This window comes from Elgaria multicarinata, chromosome 19 (genome assembly GCF_023053635.1).
Source record: "Elgaria multicarinata webbii isolate HBS135686 ecotype San Diego chromosome 19, rElgMul1.1.pri, whole genome shotgun sequence".
NCBI classification, from domain to species: Eukaryota; Metazoa; Chordata; class Lepidosauria; order Squamata; family Anguidae; genus Elgaria; species Elgaria multicarinata.
The window spans coordinates 3659876-3685249 of record NC_086189.1 but is presented as its reverse complement, the minus strand read 5'-3'; the positions used below and the strand labels follow the sequence as shown (position 1 = coordinate 3685249).

Sequence of the window (25374 nt, the reverse complement as noted above, 5' to 3'; positions counted from 1 at the left end):
CCAAGTTTCTCCCTTTGCACCTTGCCCCCCTTCCCCCTCTTCCTGCATGCATCAATTTCAGACGTGCACCAAGCGCGTCCAATCAGACCATGAAAGGAAGAAAATCGCAGCCAACCACGTAGAAAAGCAACTGGTGAGAGGCGGGTTCGTGGAGTTTGGGGACATAAATTCCAGCTGCAGTGCAGTCCTGTCCGTCTCCCCCGCTTCCATATCCTGTTTTTTTCTGCATGGATGCCCGGACGGCCCGGCAGTAAACTGTTAGGGTCTTTAGTTACGTGGCCGCCAGCGCAGTCTTTTTAATAGGGGGTTTGGCGAGGGGACGTGAAGTTAAGACGATCCTGTTCCTAGGAGCCTGTGTAAAGTATGTCAGCTCACTCGCCGCGCGCGCCTTTGCGTGTTCACTGTGTCACTGGTGCAAATGTAAGCAAACAGGAAGAAATCGCACCGGTGGAGAAACCCAGCGCTCCATAAGTTCCATAGGCCCGGACTCGCGACTTGAGATCCGGCACCGAATGTGTGATTTCGTGATGCAGCCGTAGTTTCTTGTTTCCTTATGAGGCAGTGCGGCACAGTGGTTAGAATCTCTTACTAGAAGCTGGAGAGAGATCCAGGTTCAAATGTTCGCTCAGCCCTGAATTTTAGTGGGTGCGTGCTTACTCTCTGCCTAACCTACCTCGCAGGGCTGTTGTGAAGATAAACTGGGAGAAGAGAATGGGTATTAGTTTATTTCGCATGAAGTGGGGGTTGTATCAATAGGTAGAACTAAGTGAGACACACAGGAAGTTAGATGGAAGAGAGGAGCTCAGTGTGCAAGATGGAATTCTCTTTAGGGCAAACAGAGCTATCATCCCAGAGGCAATGCGCTTGGACATAATGAAAAGGATACACTCCTCACATATGGGAATTGAGAGCTGTCTGAGGAGAGCGAGAGAATGCGTATATTGGCCTGGCATGAATGATCAGCTGAAAACTTACATGGCACAATGTGAGATCTGCAATTCTCTAGGTGAATTGCAGCAAAAAGAAACACTCCACCCACATGAGATTCCAAGGAGGCCTTGGGAAAAGGTTGGAGTAGACTTATTCAAGTTGCAAGACAAAGACTACCTCATAACGGTGGACTACTATTCCAATTTCTGGGAGATAGACTCCTTGCTAGATACCCGATCTGGAACAATTATCAGAAAGCTTAAAGGACACTTTGCCCGTTATGGAATACCCGATGTTTTATTTTCAGACAATGGACCTCAGTTTGTGTCTGAAGAATTTAGGGCCTTCAGAGCACAGTGGGAATTTGATCATCAGACATCGTCACCGGCCTATCCCCAGAGCAATGGGAAAGCTGAGTCAGCTGTCAAGACAGCAAAGCGTATTTTGGTCAAAGCCAAGAAAGCTGGGACAGATCCATATCTAGCTGTCTTAGACCACAAGAACACCCCATCACAAGGCTTGGATGCAAGTCCAGCTCAGAGTCTCATGGGTTGAAGAACTAAGACCTTACTTCCAATGCGAGGAAATTTGCTGCAGCCAGAAATCCATAACAGACCAGCTGACTCTATAGCAGAACAAAAATCTAGACAGGCCCATTATTATAATAAGTCGGCCAAAGATCTACCTGATCTACACAGTGGTGAGCAAGTCTGGATTCAGCCAGCAGGGCAAGAGAACAAGGAATGGCGAAAGGCAGAAGTACAAAGGCAAGTGAACACACGGTCATTTGAGGTGGTGACACCAGAGGGTCAAGTCTTCAGAAGAAACCATAGACATCTGCGGAGGAGCAGCCAACTAGTATCAAATGCAGGTGTGCAGAACCACAACCAAGAACAGCAATTCCAGGAGGAGAGAGCACCCACTTCACAGTCTGGCCTCCAGGCAAGAGGTCATTCGGAATCCCCTGCCAGAGAGACTGGGGAGATAGTTGAAATGTCCTCACATCCTAGGGATACCCATGATACCGCTTATCACCCCAGAGAAACTACATCTCCTATAGCAAAACAAGTAAGAACTCGAGCAGGTCGCCTGGTACAGCAGAAGCCACACCATCTACAAGACTATGTTTAACTTTTTTGGGGGGGGTAAATGGGAGTTGTAATGTATTGTTGGTTAAAATAAAAAAAGGAAAGATGTATCAATAGGTAGAACTAAGTGAGACACACAGGAAGTTAGATGGAAGAGGAAGTCAGGGACACAGACTTTGATTGAAGGAATACTCGCCCAATCAGGACGTGACACAGCAGTCAGTGACTCAGCACTCTCAGGAGTCAGTTAGGGCTGGAGAGAAGTTAGTTAGAAGCTATGTTTGTTTGAGGCAATAAAAGTTTTATTTTTATATAATACTGCATTCCTCATTTGCAACAAACCTATCTTTGAAACAGGGGTATTCTAATCCAGCCTTCCCCAACTTGATGCCCTCCAGATCGGTTGGATTCCAAACCCATCACCCCCAGATAGAGTTGGGTGGGAAGAAAAGGAACTTGGTTAAGGTGGAGAAGGGTAAAGAAGGCCAAAAGAAGGAGCAATGACCAGTTCGTCGTTTCTTGGCTTTTGCGCAGTTTTTGCCCCAGATTCTACGAGGTTGAAACTGCTTCTCCTGTGGCCATGAGACCTTAAAGCCACAGGGTCCTGGGGTTTGGGTTTTTTGCCACAGACTAGCTGTGGCATTCTGGGAATTGTAGTCCAACCCATCGGAGGCCCCGGGGTCGGCTGCTGTAGATATTTGTGGGACTCCAACTCCCAGCGGCCTCAGCCAGCAGAGCCAATACTGAAGCATGATGGGACTTGCAGTCCAACAACATCTGGAAGACCACATACTCCCATGGTGCTTATGAGAGTTAACACAGGTGAAGCACAAAACAAGCAGCCTATGGGCTCAGAAGGCAGTCTGAATGAACTCAATGGGACTTCCTTCTGAGTAGATTATGTATCGCAGCTGTAGGGAATCTCTTTGAGCCCCAGGGCTGAATTTAATGTCGGAGAGGTTCTGGGAGCGGGGCCAACCCCCACCCCAACGAAATACAGCGCGTCGTAGCTGAAAAGTTCTTCTTACTGCAGGTAACTTTAACTTCAAGGGAGGCATTTCAACCTTTTGAAGCGGAGAGGACTGCACCAAAGGCAGGAACCCACTGGACGATGGCTGGCTGTGTGGGGCCAGGAAAAGGGGCGTGGCCATCTGGAACGAGGGGGTGGGATGTGGTGGCATGGCCCTAACTCCATAAATCCCCCCGCCCCTGACGTATTGGCGGGATGGGAATGGGGCTGTTTTTTTGCGACGCAAGACGATAATGAAGGCCCTATATTATCTTGTCCCGCACCATGGGTGTTCACGGCTGCGCTGTATGTCCACCCAATGCACAGGGACAGGTCCCCGTCTGCAGGGAGCTTAAAATGAATGATGGGGGGGTGGGAATAAACGGAAAGGCCGGGACAAAGCGAAGCGTGCCGTCTCACGTGCTTGAAGCTTGGATGCAATTCGGTCTCATCCTGGGGGCAAAAAGAGGATCTTGGGGTGGAGAATTAAGCCGTACTCAAGAGTCCTCATTCGCAGAGGGAGGGCTGAGCGGGTTCAATTAGGTCCAGCCGGTTGTGGGGGCGAGGGGGGAGCTCCTTTTACTTCTTTGTCCCACTTTGAAAGAGAGAGATGGGGGTGGGGGAATCAACCGCGCGGAAAAAGCAAGGACAAGAAATCAAACCAGCTCGCGAGGCACTTCAGCCAATCGGCGCTGAGGGCCGGGGCGGCCTGGCCAATGAGCGGCAGGAGAGGCGCTGACGTCACGGAAGGGAGCCCCATTCAAGCCTTTGAAACGTTCGGAGGGCAACTTTTGTTTCTGCTGCGAACTTCCTCGCGGGAGCGAGCCGAGCGGCGCGGCGCGGGTGGGCTCCGATGGCGCCGGAACGCGGCGGGGATGGGCGCCCGCCGCCCGGCCCCGCCGCCGCCGCCGCCGCCGCCGAGGGGCTGCCCAAGGCGTTCCTGCAGAGCCTGCGGACCCTCTTCGACATCCTGGACGACCGCCGGCGGGGCTACGTTCACCTGCGGGAAATCGAGTCCCGCTGGCGGCTGCAGCCCGACGGGGAAGCCCGCGAGTTGCCCCGGGGTGTCCTGGAAGGGCTGCGCCGGGCCGCTCCGCCCAGCGGCTACCTCACCTTCGAGAGGTTCGTGCTGGGCTTGAGATCCTCGCTCCTCAGCCCGGAGCACGGCAGGAGTCCGGCAGCCCCCGCCGGCAAAGCCCCGTCGGAGCGCCCCGGCGCCCCAGCACCGCAAAACATACGGGAAGGCAAAGCCCCCGCTGCGGAGAGGGGGTCAGGAAAGGGCGGCGGCGCTTCCCGGAGCCTCGAGAAGATCCCCGGCCGGCCGGCAGAGCAGGTCCAGTGCAAGAGAGCCGGTGAGCGAATGGCGCGGGCAGCAGGGGGTGGGGCTGCATGAGCTCTGGATGCCCCCGGAGAGGCGTAGAACGCACGACGAGCGCTTTTCATTGACACGGGTGTTTCCCCCTCCAAAGGGAGCCTCTGGCCCGAGTGCTTTTTCCTCCATCGCTGCTGAGTAAGCACCCTAGAGAAGCAATCCGAAGCAATCTGATTTAGAGGGTTGAGTTGAACTGGCTAGAGAGTGCTGGGAAATGTAGGACTTTTTCCTATCTGAACATGCATAGGATTGTGCCCTTTATTTATTAATTTATTTATTACATTTTTATTCTGCCCAATAGCCGAAGCTCTCTGGTCGGTTCACAAGATTTACTAACATTCATTAAAGGCACAATCCAGTGCATATTTAGACAGAAGAAAATTCTTGCAACTACCAGCACCCTCCAGCCATTTCCCCCTTGTCTAAAAATGCATAGGATTGCACCCCAGGCCTGTTTTAGGATCTGCTAGTAGGCGTGTTTAAAATGACAGTTGAAGCCCCGTCCCCATGCCTTTGGAATTAAAGCCCAAGTTGTGAGCTCCAGCAGCTTTTGATAAATGTACCATGTACATTGATGATACATTTTGATAAATGTACCATGTACATGTACATTGATGGTGCTATATAAATAAATAAATAATAATAATAAAAAAAAAATCCCCACAGAATGGGGGCAGAGGGGCGAACGTAACTTGCCTTTGGGAAAGGTCATCTAACCCAGAAGTGGCAGAAGGTCGGTCTCCAGATGGACAACTATCTGTCAGGGATGCTTTTAAGGTGGATTCCTGCATTGGGGGTGCAGGGGTTGGACCCTTCCAGCAAAACTATTCTATGATTCTAGGTTTCTAGGTTTTGGCCTTCAATTTTCAGAAGCTACTGCTAGTGTGGCCCAATGGGCAGGAATGCTGGGAGTTGAAGTCCAAAACAGCTGGGAGTCTCCCTCCCAGCCACCCCAGTCTATAGGGTGGAGGGGAGTTCTATATAAACACACCTCTGGAGGCTTAACTATATTCAGTTAACTAAGGACTAGTTGCTTGTCTTTCAGTCTCTGTGCATTCCACAATCAAAGGCAGATGCTAAAAGAAGTGAATTAGGGTGCAATCCTATGTATGTTAAGACAGGAAAAAAGTCGTACAACTCCCAGCTTTTTTTCAGTCTAACCGTGAATAGGGTTGCACCCATTAGTCTTTCTGGATTCTTTTTCTCTCGGGGAGGATTCCCAAGATCCCTTTAATAATTCCCTGTAACGCTCCTCACAATCCTGGTCTCTTTTGACAGCTGCAGAAGCCTGTGGAATCCGGAAGCTGGTGGGCCCTTTGCAAAATGAAAGCAGCTCTAAAACAGTGGAGGCTCGGAGGCAGACGAGAGCCAGAGGCGAACACCGGAGACACACCATCACCAACGGTGTGGACTACGCCATGGTACGGGAGCCCCCTGGATGATGCTTTAAGGTTTGGGGCACCAACCATGTGGGTTAAAAATCCAAAATCCTGCCCCACTTTGGTTTCATGCGATAAATGACAGCTGAGTTCCAAAGAAGCTACGTGGAGTTCCCTTGCCTGGATCAGGCCTTTGATTCATTTATCCCAATACGGTCTACTCAAGAGGTGGGTAGGGGTCAGGCTTGCGAGACTTACTCCCCCATGCACCATGAGATCCACTTTGGGTTTTTTTAAAAAATTATTTATTTATTTATTTTATTACATTTATATACCGCCCCACAGCCGAAGCTCTCTGGGCGGTTTACAACAAATAAAAATGGTAAACATTAAAAACCTATAAACATTTTTCTTAGGGCTCTGAGATCCATCTGCTGGAGCCTGGTGCGAAAGATGCACATTTAGAATTAAAGAATTCTGAGCCTTGCGAAAATCCACTTCTCAATCATCCCAGAGTGCAGGACATGGAATAACGGGCTCAAGTTACAGGAAGCCAGATTCCGTCTGGACATCAGAAAAAACTTCCTGACTGTTAGAGCAGGACAACAATGGAATCAGTTAGCTAGGGAAGCTGTGGTCTCTCCCACACTAGAGGCCTTCAAGAGGCAGCTGGACAACCCTCTGTCAGGGATGCTTTAGGGTGGATTCCTGCATTGAGCAGGGGGTGGAATCGATAGCCTTATAGGCCCCTCCCAACTCTACTATTCTATGATTCTATGGTTATTCTCAAGCTTTCTTCATTTCAGCAATTTAATGTATTGTGGGGGTGGAGGAAATGTGTTTCTTTGTTGTTGTTGTTGATGCTATTAAATTATTGGGAGTCAGAAATCCTGGCCAATCTACTGCAGATTATTTATTTATTTATTACATTTTTATACCGCCCAATAGCCGAAGCTCTCTGGGCGGTTCACAAAAATTAAAACCATAATAAAACAACCAACAGATAATGTGTAGAAGCGAGAGAGTTCGGGGGGGGGGCTTAGTCTGCCTCGAGTGCAATTTTTGGGTAGAAAGGCAGGGTACAAATCAACAAATAACTGAACAGCGGCCAAGGCTTGCCATAGAATTTTAGAGTTGGAGGGGACCTCAGAGACCATCTAGTCCCTTCGGATCACAGAGACGCCCTCCTTCTCACCTCTCGCTGAGCCTAATGCCGACAAGGTCGTGATAACCTCGCAACTGTGGAACTCCCTTCTGGTGGAGGTTTGCCAGCTCCTCTAAGATCTTGTTCGGGGCAGGCTTTTTAGCTGGCTCGGATCGAGCTGGAATTGATCTTAATCCTAGTATTTTATATCCTGTAGCATTTTTGTTAGTTGTGTGTGTGTGTAGCAGTGTGGTTGATGCTAGCCATGAGAAACGCTGGTCATTTAAAAAAATAAAATTCGAGGCCTCGCTTTGCCCCAGAGTCTGTTCTTCCCTGCCATCCGCCAACCACCCCTTTTTGAATTCATCTCCCCCCCCCACCCTGTTACTGCATTTCTGTTTGCTCTTGTATAACAGCAGCCTTACTCACTCATCCCTCACTGATCTGGATTGATCGTAGTGTGGGTCCCTCATGGCTTCTTGCAGCTGGGATGAGGGTTGCGTTTTTTTTAATTGCTCAGGTGCCCCCCTCTCCAGCTGCTACTCATCTCTCTCTCTCTCTCTCCTCCTGAACTCCCCCGCCCCCACTCCTGGGGTTCTTCGATCGGCTGCAGACATGATGTCCCCCTCTAAGTGCAGGCAAGCAGGGATGCTCCTGGCGGTCCCTTTCTCCTCCGGTCGCCATGGTAACCGACCCAGCCTGGCCGGGAGGGGGCCCAAGGAGGTCATTCTGTCGTGGATGACCGACTGAGCTGGATGGGGGTCCTGGCGGCGTACAGCACCCTCTTTGTGCCGCTGGCCAGCAGCCTTCGAAGCCCCAAAGCCCTGGATTATTTCCTGTGGGTATGTCCTTCTCCCACGTCGCCGTCAAGTGCGCGCCGGTCGCATGCTCTTCGGGGTGGCTGCTTCGCGGTTTTCATGTATCATTTCCAGGTTTTGGAGGCGAGGGACTAGGGTGGATGCTGGTGGAGAGGAGGAGGGATTTGGAGGCTGCGGCAAAGAGGAGGCTGTATTACGGGCCCTCGGTCTGATCCGGCGTGGCACTAACCCTATGCCCAGCCAGAGTGTTCCACTTGCCCCTGTATCATGTTCTCCTGCTGGCAGCAGCTTCTCCAGAGCAGAGAGGAGTCTTCCCGTCTTGTGCTTCCAGATCTTTTTGCTCAGGATTGGACCAAGGATCTGCTAAGCTATGGCCCCTCCCCGCCCAAAAAAGTACGCTGTAGCAAATCCCTCAAATGGGAGGCTGCTAGATAGAAACGTGCCTGTGCATACTTATGCACCGGTTCTCCGTGGAAATGCCGTGGCACAGTGTGGGCGGCCACAGAGCATCCTAGGGTCCTCCACTTTCCTTTCGTTTGTTTCGATTCAAGCTCCTAGCTCTCATGGGTGCGCAATGCTGTCAAACAGGGGCGTTGAGCCCCTTAGAGCCTGAGGGCTGGATTCGATTTTGGGAAAGCTCTCCGGGGAGTTGGGAGGGGGCTGCGTTGCGGGGATTGGTGGGGCGGAAGGCCCACGGGACAGGGACCAGAGCAAAAAGGCAGCAGGGCCGAAAGAGCGCCCTGTTTTAGCCTCACGCTCTTACTGTGTGGAAGCAAAGCATTTCAGACTTTTAGATGCATAAAAACTGGGAAATGACCAAGCAGTAGATGGGGAGGGGTGGCCATTTGGGGAATCTGGGAACGCTGGATTTGACCTCTCCGGGTTTCAGTCAGAACTCTCAAGGAGTTTCCACACCTTGGAGAGCTTCCTTAGAATTCTGATTGAAACTGGGAGTGGATTCACTGCCCCCCTGACATGGCAGCTGCCGGCCTCCACTGGATGTATAGAACCTCCGTCTTCACAAGCACTTTACCTCTAAATACCAGTTGCTTAGAGGCCAAGCAGCAGGGGAGAGCAATTGTTTCCATGCCCAGCTTGTGACTTTCCCATTGGTGACCCTGGAGATGTAAAATTTCTGGAAAGTTTGGAGCCGTGGGAAAAAACTGGGTTTTTAAATCTGGGGGAGGGGGCAGCGGAATTTTTTTGAAAAATTGAAATAATGCAATATTAGCACTTTTTATCGATTGAAAGCCACTTTGTTACTTTAGGAACATGAAACGTAATTATGTCCAAGTTGGTTTGGCATAAAATTATTACATTTGGTATATTAAAAGTACAGGTGTATTCAAACAATTATTACAAATTAAATTTACTTTTTTGGGGGGGTAACAAATGGAGCTACAAGCTCCTGAACTGTAAGGAACCTCTTTGATTTTGCCAGTTAATGAGGAGCAGGCAAAAAACAATTAAGAAAAACACAGAAGCAGCCATCAATGTTAGTAACAAAGAAAATTATGTCTACACTAATCCTCCACAGTGTCAAGCAGACACAGAATCATAGAATAGCAGAGTTGGAAGGGGCCTACAAGGCCATTGAGTCCAACCCCCTGCTCAATGCAGGAATCCACCCTAAAGCATCCCTGACAGAGGGTTGTCCAGCTGCCTCTTGAATGCCTCTAGTGTGGGAGAGCCCACAACCTCCCTAGGTAACTGGTTCCATTGTTGTACTGCTCTAACAGTCAGGAAGTTTTTCCTGTTGTCCAGCTGCTATAAAGCTCCTATTCCCATCAAAAGAATGATTTTTTTAAAAAAATATTCATTTTTCCGGAAAAAGCCCAAAAAGTCTTCGGGGAAAATAACATCTCCCCCCCCCCCCCCCCGGATTTTTCTGTTTTTTCCCCGGGGCTTCACATCTCTAGGTGACTCAGGTATTGTTCAATCGTTAAATGATTGCAGAAGCTCCGTCCAATTTTGTCTCTAGCCTTTGCTACAAGTAGGAGCAGGAGTTCATGCTGTATCGGGAGTCTTCCACCGTGATCCTAAATATGGGGGAGGCAGGATGCAGCTAAGTGCCTGGTGAGGGAAATGTGCTTTGAACATGCTCAGAGGTACATTTTCCCAGGGCTATTACGAAGTCTAGCTGGTTCAACTTGAGTTCTTAGAAGGCAATTAGAAGCCATGTATAGGAGATGAGAGCGTCAGGCATAGGGCAAAAGTGCCCCCCCCCCCGCCCCCGCCCCGCCCAAGACCCCGTATTGTTTTGCGGGAAAGGTTTCTGATTGAAACTTTAGGCATAAGACATGCATGGCTTTTGTTACGTGTTCGCATTTTTATTTCCTGCAAAACGGCAGGAGCTAGAAACTTGCTTGTAAAAACAAAATACGGAAGCACCATGATGGTTCGCAGAAGTGCCAAACCAGAAACAGTCCCATGTTCTGAGAGAACTGGAGCTCGCAGAGGCTTTTTTGCAACTTGGTGATTCTTCTCGGCTTGGGAGAAGAGGAGAGAGGAGAAGGGCCTTTAGCGTGGTGGCCCCTTCTCCGTGGATCTCTCTGTCCCTGGTGCCTCCTTAAAACAACTCTGTTTCGAGAAGACTTCCCCAACAGACTAACCACTGTTTTTTGGCTCCTTTGTTTTTAAATTGAACAATTTTAATTTGCTTTTTTAATCTTCTTTCTATGTTCACTGCTCCGGAATCTGTGTTAGATAATTGAGCGTACATAACATTTTGTAAATAAATAAATATGCCAAACTCGCACGATCGCCGCTCTTTCTGTGGCGTGACTTCAGGAGGGTGCCGCTAAGCCTGCTTGGTTTTTGTGTCTTGGCAGCTGAAGCAAATGAAAGAGCTGGAAAAGGAGAAGGATTTCTTGCTGCAGGGGCTGGAGGTGGTGGATCGGGCCCGCGAGTGGTACCACCAGCAAATCCATATCCTCCAAGAGCACCAGAAGCAACTGGGCAAAAGCAAAGTTCACAATGTGAGTCGCTTCGAGTCCATCTTTGATTGAGAAAGGCAAGCTGTATATATTGTTGTTAAGTGAGACCTGCAACAAAACGTTGCCGTATAGAGTTTGGTGTTGCACTCAACCAGCTAAGGATACCTCTAAGATACTCCATTTCTTCCCCACCTTGGGTTTTCTCTCTCCCTCCAACCCCCACAACACTCAGCAATAAATTCTTACTGGGCTATTTTGTTTTGTCCTGTTATAAGGGGGTGTGACTTTTCACAAGGACTCCCTAGAAAAAGAACCCTGGACAGGCTGCCACCAGTGATGATAAACCGCCTGACACCGCCGTGTCTGTCCAACCGCTTGGGGAATTTTTGAGCCCTTTGCCCAAGAACACCTTCCTAGAGGCAAGCGCTCGGAGAAAATAAAAAGAGCCCAGAAAAGCAGAACAAAAACCATTGTCAAAATTAAGGGGCTGGACCCACCTTCTTAACGACTGTCAACTTACATCTCAAAAGCCTGAGCTGGTTGGAATCAGTCAGTCTGTTTTAAAAAGAGCTTGAGGTTTGGGTTTTAGTGGACAAAAAAAGTGAGACAAGCCTCTTCAGTTTGCACAGCAGGGTGCCAAATGACCAGATTTCTTTCTCGCTCCTGCAATGGTTCTCATTGGGCTGTTTTGGGGTTTTCCTCCTGTTACAAGACTTGGAACATGTCTTGTGAACATGCCCTGTTTGCCACCCTGAACAGGAACACAATTCTCAAGAAATGTTCACAATTTCCCAAGTGCGTTTGACAGTGTGCATTTGTGCAAATGCGCAAGGCTGAAGGTGTGCGTGTGCGACCCCCCCCCCCCATGTTCAATATTCATGCTTTAACGTAGGGGAAGGAATGTGCCTCTCCTGTGAGACTGCAGCGTGGTTACTCAATTGTATTATTCCCCTCCCTCCCACCCCCTTGCTTTTTCTCCCCCAGGACTTGCTCAGAGAGGGGAGTCAGCTCAACCTTCTCCTGCCCAAACTGCAGGAACTCAATTGCTGCCTCTGTGAGCTGCTGTCTTTCTCGGCGAAGGTGAGCAGTGGGGAATGCCCGTGGGTTGACAGACTTCTAGTGGTGGGAGGGGGGAGAGGAATGGGAAGGGAAGCCAGTCAGAGAGCGGAGGGATTTGGAGGAGACCAATAAGAGATTTCAGAAGGCTGTACCACCCAGAGAGCTTCGGCTATTGGGCGGTATAGAAATGCAATAAATAAATAAATAAACCCCTTCCAGGCCTCTCGTTTTACCCATAAGGACTAGAAACTTGACCTTTTCAAACAAAACCCAATAACAAAGCTAGGATTTCAGCAGATGATGCCCAACCCTTTGAAGCCTCTTTGTCTCTATAAATCAGGGGCTGGGGTACTTCAGGCAAAGGGACCAAAACCAGCCCTCCAGGGGTCCCCTGATGGCCGACGCCTCCTCCCCTTTCTCCCGTTGATGGCTTGATGGTTTCCTGACATTTTGTGTAGGTTTTTGCCCTATTCAAAGAGGCCGAAATGCCTTCTCCTAAAGCTTAGTTACTGGCAATAAGAGCTGTCTGTAAGAGCGTGCTGCGGTTGTGGAGGAATAAACCCGCTCCCTTTCTCTCCAGCCCCTGAACCCGTGCGGCACCGTCACAAACGGCCCGGCCTCCCCTCCCCTGGCCGGGCTGCAACAAACCATCCACATGTTGAAGGAGCAGAACTGGCTTCTGACCAAGGTGAGCTCTCTGTGGCCCTGCAAGGGCCCCGTTTCCCAGGGGCGGGGCGGGGGTTTCCAGCCATGTGGCAGCGTGAACGTGGCTCTTCTCTGTGCTCCACAGGAGGTGACGGACAAAAGCGAGCGGATCACCCAGCTGGAGCAGGAGAAGTCGGCCCTGATCAAGCAGCTCTTTGAAGCTCGCGCCCGGAGCAACCACGAAAGCAACCCGCTGGATTCCACCTTCATCTAGTCCCACGACCACGTGCTGGGGCAGGAGGCACGTGGCTGCCGTGGGCCTCCTCCAGACATGGCTGCGAGCTCCTCCCAGGGTCAGAGGCAGGTTCGAACAAGGTGGCGATTTGCATCCTGCTCTCTCTTCAGCCATCGTAAATCTCTTTCCTGTTGACAAAGGCCTGACGCCACAACGATGGGCGTAAGCTCCTGCTGGGGGCAGAGTGTTGGCATGTGGGTCTGATTTCGGTTTAGCCGGTGCTTTCCTATGAAAATGCAGGGGGTGTCTCCGTTTTTACCCCCTGCCTTCGATGAGGAACGTGTCCCTCACCCCAACACACCAAGCTGGGAAACCCTCAAGAGGAAACTCCCGTCCTGCTATTTTCACAAACCTCTCCTTTGACGCGAGAAAGAATCCCACGGTACTCATCTTGAGAATGTTTGGTGCTCACCAAATCACACTCCGAATTCTGACAACAGCGGCCCACGCTTCGCCTTGGACCCTGGGTGGCTGTTCCAGGAGCAAGGCTCAAGCCCCAAATGGAGGTTGGGACCGTTTTTGTTTTTTTCTTTCCCTGCTGCCTGAGAGTGCATCAGAGCCTATGCAGAGTGCTGTTTCTTCAGTACTCCTTTACTGCTGTCGCACCATGTCCTGCTTTGTTGGTCCCTGGCCGATGGCTGTTTGGCCGCTGTGTGAACAGAGTGCTGGACTAGATGGACCCTTGGTCTGATCCAGCCTCAGGGCTCTTAAGATGTTCTTATGCAGCTGGGCTTCAGGCTGTCTTGAACTCTGTGCCCTCCTGTTTGGGGCTGCTCTCCTAAGAAGAGCCCTGCGGCGGCATCGGGTTCAAGGGCAGCGTAATAGCTCCTGTTAGGCCTGCCCTCTTTTAGTTGAGATTGGCAGGCGTTTTAAAGCTGACGCAGCCGTCTCCAGGGTGTAAACGGAGGAGGCTTCTCCTGTGAAGGGTATGATCTCGTAACACTCTCACGTTAAACGTAGCTATGTCTGCTCCCCGGACAGCATCAGGACGGGAATACAAAACTCTCTGCATACAGAGGGGGGAAATGTGGGGGTTGGAATAGCTTTGGCGTCTCTCGTCTTACCTTCCACCCCATGGCTGTGGAAGCAGTGCCCCTCTGGATGTGACCAGGCCACAGCCCCAATCATCCCCACATCCAAAGAGAGCCAGGTCGGAGAAGTGTGCTCTTCACTCGCCAGCGTCCTCCGATTTCGCCCCTCTGCCCAGCAAGGAGGTGTTGGGCAAACTGCCTTTAAATGCTCGTTTCTGGGACTGAGTCGGTGGCGCCCTCCAGCCAGGGCTTGCATGCATCCTGAATGGGTGCTGAGCCCCCACCCCTGCATCCCCTTCCAATACGAAACCCGGTCTAGCCACAGGACTCCCTACCATAGCGGGCGTGTGGGGTTTTTCCTTTTTCTTTCAACAAAGGTGGTTTCAAACCAGGACTGTCATGAGAGGCAGGAGCGATTTGACATTCAAAAGCTTTCTCCACAATTTGGTGGTTTTCTGCCTTTCATGCAGTTTTTCTGGAAGGTTGGAATGCCTCTCCTAAGTCCGTGTTGCTAGCAGCGGCCTTAGATTTAAGCTAAAATAGGCTGGAGGGTTGTTGTTGTTGTTGTTTAATTGGTTCCACCCCTTTCCTCCTTGAGCCCTGCCCACTTCCGGAATGTGTCCCCCTAAGCTTCTTCAAACTGGAATCTGGCCCTCAGACCATGTGCCCATGTTCGGTGCCCATGTGCTTGAACCTGTAGCCAGATATTTAGCTCGCTGGCTGGTTCAGAACGGTGAATAAAAATCAATATTCCCTCCCTTCCTGGCGCTGCTGAAATGCTCCCTGTCTTCAAAAGTTTCCAGGGTCACGTGTTTCTGTTTTTCTATTAGTCTTGTTTTTTATGTTTTTCTTCGAGTCTTCGTTTTTTCAGCTGTCTGCCTCCTTCCCCCACCCCACCCCAAATCTGGCTCCTTCTTCATCCTGACGTTTTTATCAGCTTTTTCCATTTCCTACCCACTCGGTTTCCTTTCCAATCCTGCCGGCTCTTTATTTGTTCCCCAACCCTTCCTTGCGTGAAGGTTGCGTGTGTGTTTTCAACCTGCCAAAAGAACCTTTCGCTTCCTTTGCATTGGCTGCACCGTCCCTATTGCTGTTCTATTGCTGGCAGTTTGACACTCCAGAGAGTTGGAATGTTTGCAAACATTCTGTGACGCCGCAGCGTGTCCACCAATGGCAGAGGAGGCGGCTCAAGGCCAATGAGCTCCGTGTCTGTAATATTTTTCCCATGTGACACGCCACACGTTCCACTTGTTCTGGGCTACAGCCGGTGCTGGGGTCACAACGACTTTGCTGAGTTGTGCCAAGGGGCCACCCTGGGTATTTTAAGGGTGGCAACCGGGCCCTGGGATTGGCCAGAAGAGGCCCTGAGCGAGCCACGTGTGGAGGGGGAGGGGAGATCCAGATTGGGATGGCTGCTTAGGAGGAAAGCGTCAAGGAAAAATCACAGACTCCGAAGGCACCTCAGAGATCACCTAGTCCAGCCTCCTGCTAGGTGAAGCCTGCACTTCAAGCTGCTGCTGCATCATACCTGTAGCTGCTAAGGGCTGCTTCTTTTTGCCTCCAGCATCTGGGGATGTAGCCACAACAGTCGTCCCCAGCTCAATAGGGCTGTACTCAGATTTTTGCTGTGTTTCATGGCCTGTTCTGTTTCATGGCCTCAGGACTGTTCTGGAAAGGTGCGTAGGGCAGACCCATTCAAATCAGTCTAGACTTCCCTTCCATGTCACCTGGTTAGCATGTGGGGCAGAGGTTTTAATGTGTAACTTTGTGTGTGTGTGTGTTTAAAATATTTAGGCGTGGGATGGAGTATATGTGCCTGGAGGGTTGGTTGGGGATCTCCCTCCCCCGGGTTACATTTTTGGTACAAGATCCCTTGTCGCCGTGCATCTTGGCGTAGCTTTGATGCAGGATGTCCCAAGAAAGAGCCGTTGTTGTACCTTAACTCTACGGTGCTGTATGGCTACCCTCTCCTTTCTCTGGCTGCTACGGGCATTTTGATCCCTTCCCCAAACGCGTTTACATCTCTGCTCTTGGATGTAGCATTTTTTTAACTGTTGTTTGAGATTGTCTTTTTATATTTGTAAATAATGTTTGTAATCACAGAGAATCGTTCTCTCCTTCTGGCTCCGTAAATAAAAGCTGGGAAGAAGCCTAAAAAATGTTAGTAGTAGTAATAGTTTTGTTTTGTCTTTATTTTGCTTTGCTTGTATATATTGCTGTTTGCGTGTGTTTCTTATGAGTGTACGTAGTGGCATGTATGTAGGTGCAATGGTGCTTTCCCAGGATCGCAAGGGAAGCTCTCTGCAAAGCATTCTGTTTCCAGCCACAAGAGGGAGGCCCTGTTCCGTGGAGTTGGAGCAGTGTTTTACACAAAAGTAACATAACATCAGCGGGCTTCATTTATTAATGGGAGAGATGGAAGTTTTTAGGACCTTTGGGGCTGCAATCCTATGCATGCCGCTGGGGCAGTAAGCTCCACTGAATTCAATAGGGCTTACTTCTGAGTAGACATATCAAGGATTGTGCTGATTATTTAATAAACAGGTGTCCTGAACAAGGCAGTGTTTTTTTATTTTAAGAAATGGTTATGTATTTGGCTTGGCTTCATTGGACAAACCTGGTTAGAGGGGGGAATGGGTACGGATCCGTGCAGGAGAGCGCTTTGCTAGGGTGGTATGTTGGGTGGTGCAGGAGGGACGGCTGTTTCCTTCCCGTGTGGGCAGGTTGTGGGGGGTGTTGGGTGGCAGAGGGAGGGGCTGTTTTTTGGGGGGGTCTACAGGAATGATTGCTTGCACAATGGGGAGATTTTGGAGTGGCTTTTATAACCAATAAAAATCCTTGTTGCACTGGCGGCCGCTTCTGCCGGTGCATGGGCAAAAATAGGGTACTGTCCCCTGCCTGCAAGGAGCTTACAGTTTGGAACAAACCGAAGTTCAAGGCTACAGTCTTAGACATGCATAGGGCTAAATCCCGCTGAATGTTGAGAGATTGACTTCAGAGTAGACCTGTTTAGGACTGCTGGAAGGGAATTAAGCCCCAGGTGGGCAGCCTGTGGTCTTCCAGATCTTGGACTACTTCTATCATCCCCAATCATCTGCCCTGGTGGCAATTGCAAAATCGGGGTGGGGGTGGGGAACCTGGTACCCTCCAGTTGTTTTGGACAGGACGGCCAACAGTCAGGGATTATGGGAGGGCACCACGTCGCCCACCCCTGGGGTATGACAGCATCAGGGGAGGGGAGCGCTGGTTCTTTACCCCTGGGGTTTGAAGAGGGGTTTGAAGAAAGGGGGAGAGGGCAGCGATGGAGGGGTCCAGCTGGTTCTGTCGAGCTACTGAGGCAGGCACGACCCCTCCTGGGTGCGAGCAACTCCTCAACCGCTCACCAAACCTCACGCTTCTCTCAACAAGTACCTGGCACAGGTGAGTCATGCCACACCCGGCCTGTTCCGTTTTCGTCTTTTTCAGCCAGGCGCAGCCCTTCTCTCCTGCTGCCCACCCCTCTTGGGCCCCTGCTCTCTTCTGCCTTTTAGGAGTTGGCACCCACCTTGAAAAAGAAGCGCCAGCATGGTGGCTAAAGTGTCGGACCGGGAGTCGGGAGATCTGGGTTCTAGTCCCCACTTGGCCATGGAAACCCACTGGGTGACTCTGGGCCAGTCGCAGACTCTCAACGTTGTTGTGAGGAGGAAGATTATATACATCGCTTCTTTCTTCCTTAAGAAGGAAGAAAGGCAGGATATAAATAGAATGAATGAATAAATAAATAGAATGAATAAATAAGAAAAGAGCCCATCTGTGTACAGACTGCTCACCTCTCTCTTTCCTCTTCCAGGTGGGAAGCGTTGCTCAATCGAGGTGTTTTGGGATTGCTGCACGCTTCCATTCTTTGTGTAAAAAGTGAAAGGATCATTTTACTTTTTAGAAATGTAGGAAGCGGCCCTATCCCATAATCAAGCCCTTCTCATGCCTACTGCAACTTCCATCATCCCCAGCCAGCATGGCCAGTGATGGGAATTGCAGTCCTCTCACATGTTTGGATTAACTTTCTTCTATTAGGACCCAGATTTGGCAGGGGAAGATTAAAACTTCTGGTTGCTTACATTTAGCAAGCCTCAAGGGACTCCTCAGTCATGTATTCAAAATGTTTGCCTCCTTATTTTGCTATCTTAGGACAACGGAAATATTTCTTTCCATGGAGCTTGCATAGCTTCTGACAAATGGTCATTGACGCATTCTGGAAAAACCCTTTCCATGTTCTCAAGTAACACTCTAAGGCATAAGTACATTTATTAGTAGTAGAATTAATATTAATATTGTTTTAGGTTCTTTTGAGGGTTATCTTTGCTTCCCTATCTGGCTACATATTGATTACAGCTAAATAGCAATCTCATTCTTCTGAAGAAGCCTGGAAAAGGCATTGAACTCTGGATTTCTCACCAGATAACTTACTATTGCTCACTGTTGTTATAATTTCTTGATCAGTGATATTTATAAACAGAATCCATTCTTGTGTGAGCGTATTTATTATGGTTCACCATTATCACGAGCCGTTTTTGAATTGCAGTTATACTTACAAGATAGATGTAAATTACTGGTGTTTACTGTCATTATTACTTGTAAAATGACCCATTCTTGAACTGTATTCGTTTCCGTACAAGAGATGACACATCATTTATAGAATCATAGAATAGCAGAGTTGGAAGGGGCCTACAAGGCCATCGAGTCCAACCCCCTGCTCAATGCAGGAATCCACCCTAAATCCACCTTTTGCACTCCTGAAGATAGCTAATTGCTTCTCTCATTTGAGTCTCTGTTTGCAGCTTTGCTCTGTCTGCATTCTTTCTGCTCTTGTTACGTTGAGTTTCTTGCATTTAATTGCATTGGATGTTACCTGGTTGTACTTTGAAGACACGAATGGTCCTGTGCCAACCTGAGGCCTTGTGCTTTCACTTGTTGCAAGTTCAGTTTGATACCTACATTTTTAGATAACAACACATATTCTTAGCCTGAGTTTCATCTGCTTTTTTGCTACAACCATGGGTCCGTTGATTCGTTTGCCGGTTCTTACTGAGTGGTCTCCTCCTTGCTTCAGAGAGTTGCCGTCCATCCAGCTGGAGGATGCCAGCTTGGGGAAATCTATTCTCCAAGGATTTCCCCCCAGCCCTACTTAGAGGAGGTACCTGGGATTGAATCTGGGACCTTCTATATGCAAACCCTGTGCCTTTCTGCTGAGCTTCGGCCCCTCCGTACCTTCACCCAAACACTCCTTGCTTGAGAAGGCCGTGCATGGCGAGCAAAGGGGGTGGAAAGACAGGCTTCCTTTTCACGTCTGGGAAATGCAGCTTTGGACCACACAGGGTGTGTGGTGGCTTATCTGAGCTTCTCCCACAGCCTGGATGCAGCTCAAGGAATCTGGGTTTTGCTCAGGCATGCCTGCAGCATCCACCACAGTCAGCAAAATCCCTGTCAAATGACCAGTGGGGGCTGGTGGCTCCAATGACGTCCACTCCGGGTTTCAGCCAGAACTCTAAATGAGCTTTGCACCTTGGAGAGCTCCTTTAGAGTTCTGACTGGTTCTAACTGAAACCTGGAGCGGATTTACTGCCCCACTGATGTCGGAGCCACCAGCCTCCATTGCAAATATTCAGATGAACTATCCCATTTGGATCCTATTTTCTGGTCTGCATCCCTGCTAAAGTCCCTGCCTACAATTTGGTCCTGCATTTCCCCCATTTGGAGACACCTGGCTAAAATGTGGCTTGGGTGAGCTTTTCTCCTTTTCTTTCTCAGTGTTTCTAGAAGTTATATCTCCGAGTAGAGGTGGCTGCTGGGACCCTCAGCTCCAATGCGCACACATTGCAATGCACACGGTTGCCTGAACGTTAAAGCTCCGAGGATTGTGCAGCCTGGGGATGCATATTTTGAGCTCTTGATGACATCTAGGTTGTTTTTCTGGCGTATTTTTAACCCACGGAGCAAATGCCTTATTGGATTTTAAAACCTAGGAGATGAACTCATCCAGATTCAAGCTTTTGGTCTGACTAGCTCAGTGTTGTCGAAATCTACTGGCAGTGGCTCTCCAGGGTATCGAAGAGAGGATTTTCCCAGCCGTAACTGGAGATGGTCTCTTGTTCCAAAGGGGCAGGCCTAGAACCAATGGGGCACAATTGCAGGGGGGGGGTGAATTTTGGCTAAAACTTAGGAGGAGCTTCCTAAGAGTAAGAACTGTCCAGTGGTGCAACCAGGTGCCTCGGGAGGTGGTGGAGATATTTAAGCAGAGACTGGATGGCGCAATCTCAAGGAAGCTGTAAGAACCTACGGAGAGCCCTGATGTGGATCAGACCAAGGGTTCATCTAGCCCAGCATTTTGTCCACACAGTGGCCAACCCAGATGCCCACAGGAAACCCACAAGCACAACGGGAGTGCAACAGCACCCCCCCCCCATGTTCCCCAGCAACTGGTGTACTTAAGCATCCTTTCCTCTGATACTGCAAGTAGCTGCAATCCTTTATTCTAGAACTTGTATTGAACAGGGGCTTGGATAAGACCGCATGGTCCCTGAAGATTAGAAGTCACACCACAATAAATCTCCAGCTCAAAGGATCGGTTTGAGGTCCCGCCCGTCTCTTTTCCCCTCCCACCTTCCCAGTTTTTCCCAATGGGATTCCAGTGCAGAGCAGGTCTTGAACACGGGCCTTCTACTGCATCAAGCCCTTGGTCCATCTAGCCAAGTAATGTCAGCACTGACGGGCAGCAGCAGCAGCAGCAGCTCTCCCGGGTTTCAGGCAGGAGTTTTTCCATGCTGTAGCTTGAACCTGGAACCTTCTGCACGCAACACAGGCTCTTTACCACTGAGCTGTGGTCTTTCCCTTAAAAATAAGCTACGATTCTAGTCCTTATAATTCTACATAAGGGGCTGAATTAAGCAGGAAGGAAGGAAGCTGCGTCATATATGGGAACCTGCTATCTCAGCAGGACGGAACGTGGATACAAAGTTTTGGCTTTCTGTTGTGGATATCTGAGTTGGTTACAGGCAAGCATATGGGGGGGGGAGGGCTGCATCCAAAAGTGGGGGGGCACCACACTGCTGCTGTGTGCCCTCTGATGTGATTGCCCAGAAACACACACATGCCCCACACACGCATTCCCATGCTCATAAACACTTGTACCCACCAACACACTTGGACATAGCAAGTATTGATGCCTTTCTGAACGGAGAAAGGCCCAAATAAATGAGACACAAGTGATGTGTGTAACCTACAAACAGCTACTGGGGGAGGGGTCCGGTCCAGGCAGGAGTTAGATCAGCGGCTTTGGATCTCCTGATTTGTGTTGCACCCCGAAAGTTGCTCTTAGCCTCCAGAATGGAAAGTATGAGTCATGGTGGGGTGAACCCTTTCTGGCAGCCTGGTTACTCATTCCTCTTGTTTTTCGCTCTCTCCACTGGCAAAGAAATGGCACTTGCTTTTGTTTCCTATCTCCACGCTTTGCACAGGCTTTTCAATCTGGATTCTGGAAGTCTCTGCTGCCCGCCCCACCGCCCCTGGTGCTTTCACTTCCTCCATGGTGTCCCCTTTTGTTTTAACCGCAAAAAGTTCCTATACATTTGTGACTCATCAGCTTCTCAGCGAACCCAGCAGCCCTGCGCTCCAACCGAAACACATCTGAGAAAGCCACAGCCTTCCCAAATTTGAATTTCTGCCCCCCGCCCTGCCCCCTTGGCTTTCCAAATTTCCCACATGCTTGCAACGAGGCCTGGCTCTCCACATCCAGCGCCTTCTTGCGTCTGAGCTGCTTTGCTGGGAGAAACAGTGTTGGAAGCTAAATATGCCGCCTTCTGATAGATCTCCTCTTTCCCCCCACCCCCAAGAAGTGCAGAGGGGCATATTTATTCCCCCCCCCCCAGCATTTTACCCCATCCTTCAGCTGAAAAAAGGCACCCCTGGTGGCTTCCACAGATTAATAATGAGACAGTCCCTGCTCGTAGGATTCCAATTCAAAAGGCATCACAGAAAAAGAAAAGGGGGGGGGGGAGCAAAACTCAGGCACCAGTTCTTAGTTTCAATTTTTATATAGGTGTTTTTTCAGACATGGAAGAGCAAAACAAGCTCCTTGCAGCAGTTTCTTCTGTGTTCAATGTAGGGGGCCAGGCTGGTCCCCCCACCCCTTGCCTTGATGTTTATAGAATCATAGAATAGCAGAGTTGGAAGGGGCCTACAAGGCCATCGAGTCCAACCCCCTGCTCAATGCAGGAATCCACCCTAAAGCATCCCTGACAGATGGGTGTCCAGCTGCCTCTTGAAGGCCTCTAGTGTGGGAGAGACCACAACCTCCCTAGGTAACTGATTCCATTGTCGTACTGCTCTAACAGTCAGGAAGTTTTTCCTGATGTCCAGTCGGAATCCGGCTTCCCTTAACTTGAGCCCATTATTCCGTGTCCTGCACTCTGGGATGATCGAGAAGAGATCCTGGCCCTCCTCTGCGTGACAACCTTTCAAGTATTTGAAGAGTGCTATCATGTCTCCCCTCAATCTTCTCTTCTCCAGGCTAAACAGGCCCAGTTCTTTCAGTGTCTCTTCATAGGGCTTTGTTTCCAGACCCCTGATCCTCCTGGTTGCTCTCCTCTGAACACGCTCCAGCTTGTCTGCGTCCTTCTTGAATTGTGGAGCCCAGAACTGGACACAATACTCTAGATGAGGCCTAACCAGGGCCGAATAGAGAGGAACCAGTACCTCACGTGATTTGGAAGCTATACGTCTATTAATGCAGCCCAAAATAGCATTTGCCTTTCTTGCAGCCATATCGCACTGTTGGCTCCTATTCAGCTTGCAGTCTACAACAATTCCAAGATCCTTCTTATTTGTAGTATTGCTTAGCCAAGTATCCCCCATCTTGTAACTGTGCATTTGGTTTCTATTTCCCAAATGTAGAACTTGGCATTTATCCCTATTAAATTTCATCCTGTTGTTTTCAGCCCAGCACTCCAGCCTATCAAGATCACTTTGAAGTTTGTTTCTGTCTTCCAGGGTATTAGTAATCCCACCCAATCTTGTGTCATCTGCTAATTTGATTAGCATTCCCTGCACCTCCTCGTCCAAATCATTAATAAAAATGTTGACGAGCACTGGGCCCAGGACTGAGCCCTGTGGTACCCCATTTGTTACCTCTCCTCAGTTTGAGAAGGTTCCATTGATAAGTACTCTTTGAGTCCGATTCTGTAGCCAACTGTGTATCCACCTAATAGTTGTTCCATCTAGCCCACTTTTAGCTAGTTTGTTAATCAGAATATCATGGGGCACTTTGTCGAAAGCTTTGCTGAAGTCCGATGGATGAGACCAGAGTCCATCATCCCAGGGCACTGTCAGTCGGAGCCATGTGGTTCAGCTTCCCCTTACTTTAGGGAGGCATAGGCACTGCTGTGGCATCACCACCTCGTGGGTTAATCCCTGCTTTCATCTCAGACCTATTTGCATGGCTAGCAACCTACACTCCGGGAAGCAAAGGTTCGTGACAGACTTGCTGACAAAGAAAGTTATATTGCAGCTGGGTTTCTTTTATAACGTTCCCTAATACATATGCCCTAGATCCAGGGTCAAGGTCCTAAATCATCTCTTCCTTCCTTTTTTTTTTTTTTTTGTCTGCACATCAACCACCTCTTTCAGTGTTGCTCCAAATAGCGTGTGGAAATAGCAACCTTGAAAAGGTAGGATGGGATGGGCGATTGGGAACATCTGGACCTGACGACAAACCGCATGGATGCGCCTGCAGTGTCAGTGCAACCCTACAGATCTCTTCTTGGAAGCAAGCCCCATTGAATTCAGTGGGCTTGCTCCCAGGTAATTGAGTCTAGGATTGCAGCTTTGAGTCCGATTCTGTAGCCAAGAATCGGAATTCGGGGGAGTAATCGCTTAACTGTTGTCAGCTTTCTCTCAGATGTATATGTTTTGTCACTCTTAATTTTAAGAAGCGGATAACAAAATTTGGATGTCAACTGAGACAAGAGTTTTCCGTGGCATGAATAACTGTAGATTGATAGTTTTATTAATAATAAATTATAATATCATAACCTGTGTTAGTAAATAGAGTAACCTATGATTCACCTTTCTCTCTACACTCCACCAGGTTGGCTCCCGGGTGAACTTTACGTCAAGATCAGTGGAGCTATTCAGTCAATAGCTTCTTTCATCTCTCTCCATTTGTCTTTATCCTTTATTCCTGACTGTGAGAATCAGCGTGTTGTGTGGGGTGGGGGGTGCACAGACATTGCCTTTGTAAGCTTTCCAGAATCATGTCCTGCTCACTGTAAAATGCAACAGTTCCGCCAGGCTTGCGAGAACAGATCATTTTGTCCTTCCAGGAAAGCTGGGTGTGGCATGGAGGAACATCTATATAGTCTCCGTTCAGTTGCAGAAATGTCCAAGTGTTTAACACGTTTGCAAAAGCAACAAGGACTCAAGGGTTTTAAAATACCTATCCATCAATCTAATCACTGCAGCCTTGATGCAGGAAAAGTAACAATCGGCAGTCAACTTGCAGGCTTCCAATTCACACTGCATTCCTCATCAGCCGCTGCAATATCACTGGGTTTTTTCCGTCCGCTGCAGCGGCTGCCATCGTTCAAATCAAAAGATTGTCTGGCCCTCTTGTCCTACATATTAAATTGTGACACATCACAACCCGCTGTTGTTTACACTGATTCTATCTGTACATGGTTATTCTTCTCAATCTTTAGATTGGTTGTATTCTTTTCCTCTTTTTTGTTTTGTTGAAATTTTACTACTATTACTACTACTGCTTGTATTGTAAGCTGACACTTTGAATACTTTTCAGCAGCAAAGCTGCTTGTAAATATTGTAAATAAATTGCCTGACCAACTTCTCCAACAGCCATAAATGTAGGGTGACCATATGAAAAGGAGGACAGGGCTCCTGTATCTTTAACAGATGCACAGAAAAGGGAATTTCAGCAGGTATCATTTGTATATATAGAGAACCTGGGGAAATTCCCGCTTCATCACAGCAGTTAAAGCTGCAGGAGCTATACTAGAGTGATTAGATTTAAAAGAGGGCAGGGCACCTGCACCTTTAAGTGTTGTGATGAAGAGGAAATTTCACCAGGTTCTCCAGATATACAAATGACACCTGCTGAAATTCCCTTTTCAATACAACTGTTAAAGATACAGGAGCCCTGTCCTCCTTTTCATATGGTCACCCTACATAAATGTCCCAGCGCAGTCCCAGTTTAGAGATGACCTGAAAACAAAAAAGGATACATATAGGAAGTGGAAGGAAGGCCAGGCTACGAAAGAAGAGTACAGACAGATGGCACAGAAGTGCTGAAATGGCATCAGGAAGGCTAAAGAATCATAGAATAGTAGAGTTGGAAGGGGCCTATAAGGCCATCAAGTCCAACCCCCTGCTCAATGCAGGAATCCACCTTAAAGCATACCTGACAGGTGGTTGTCCAGCTGCCTCTTGAAGGCCTCTAGTGTGGGAGAGCCCACAACCTCCCTTGGTAACTGGTTCCATTGTCGAGCTTAGCTGAGATTAGTGAGGAATGCTACAAGCAATAAAAAGTCTTTCTTCAGATATGTGTGAGTAGTAAAAGACAGAGGAAAGAAATGGTGGTTCAACTGCTTAATGAGGATGGCAAATTGATAACAGATGACAA

The 25374-nt window shown here is 49.1% G+C and overlaps 1 protein-coding gene across 1 annotated transcript; it reads left to right on the top strand.

Moving 5' to 3' along the window:
- Positions 1-3880: 3880 nt before the first annotated feature.
- SAPCD2 (suppressor APC domain containing 2) lies at positions 3881-12780 on the top strand. Its single transcript, XM_063144957.1, has 6 exons — positions 3881-4379; positions 5678-5820; positions 10572-10718; positions 11661-11756; positions 12316-12423; positions 12526-12780. Exons 1-6 carry the CDS (start codon positions 3881-3883, stop codon positions 12652-12654), a joined length of 1122 nt encoding a protein of 373 aa, XP_063001027.1. The 3' UTR covers positions 12655-12780.
- The last annotated feature ends 12594 nt before the right edge of the window (positions 12781-25374 follow it).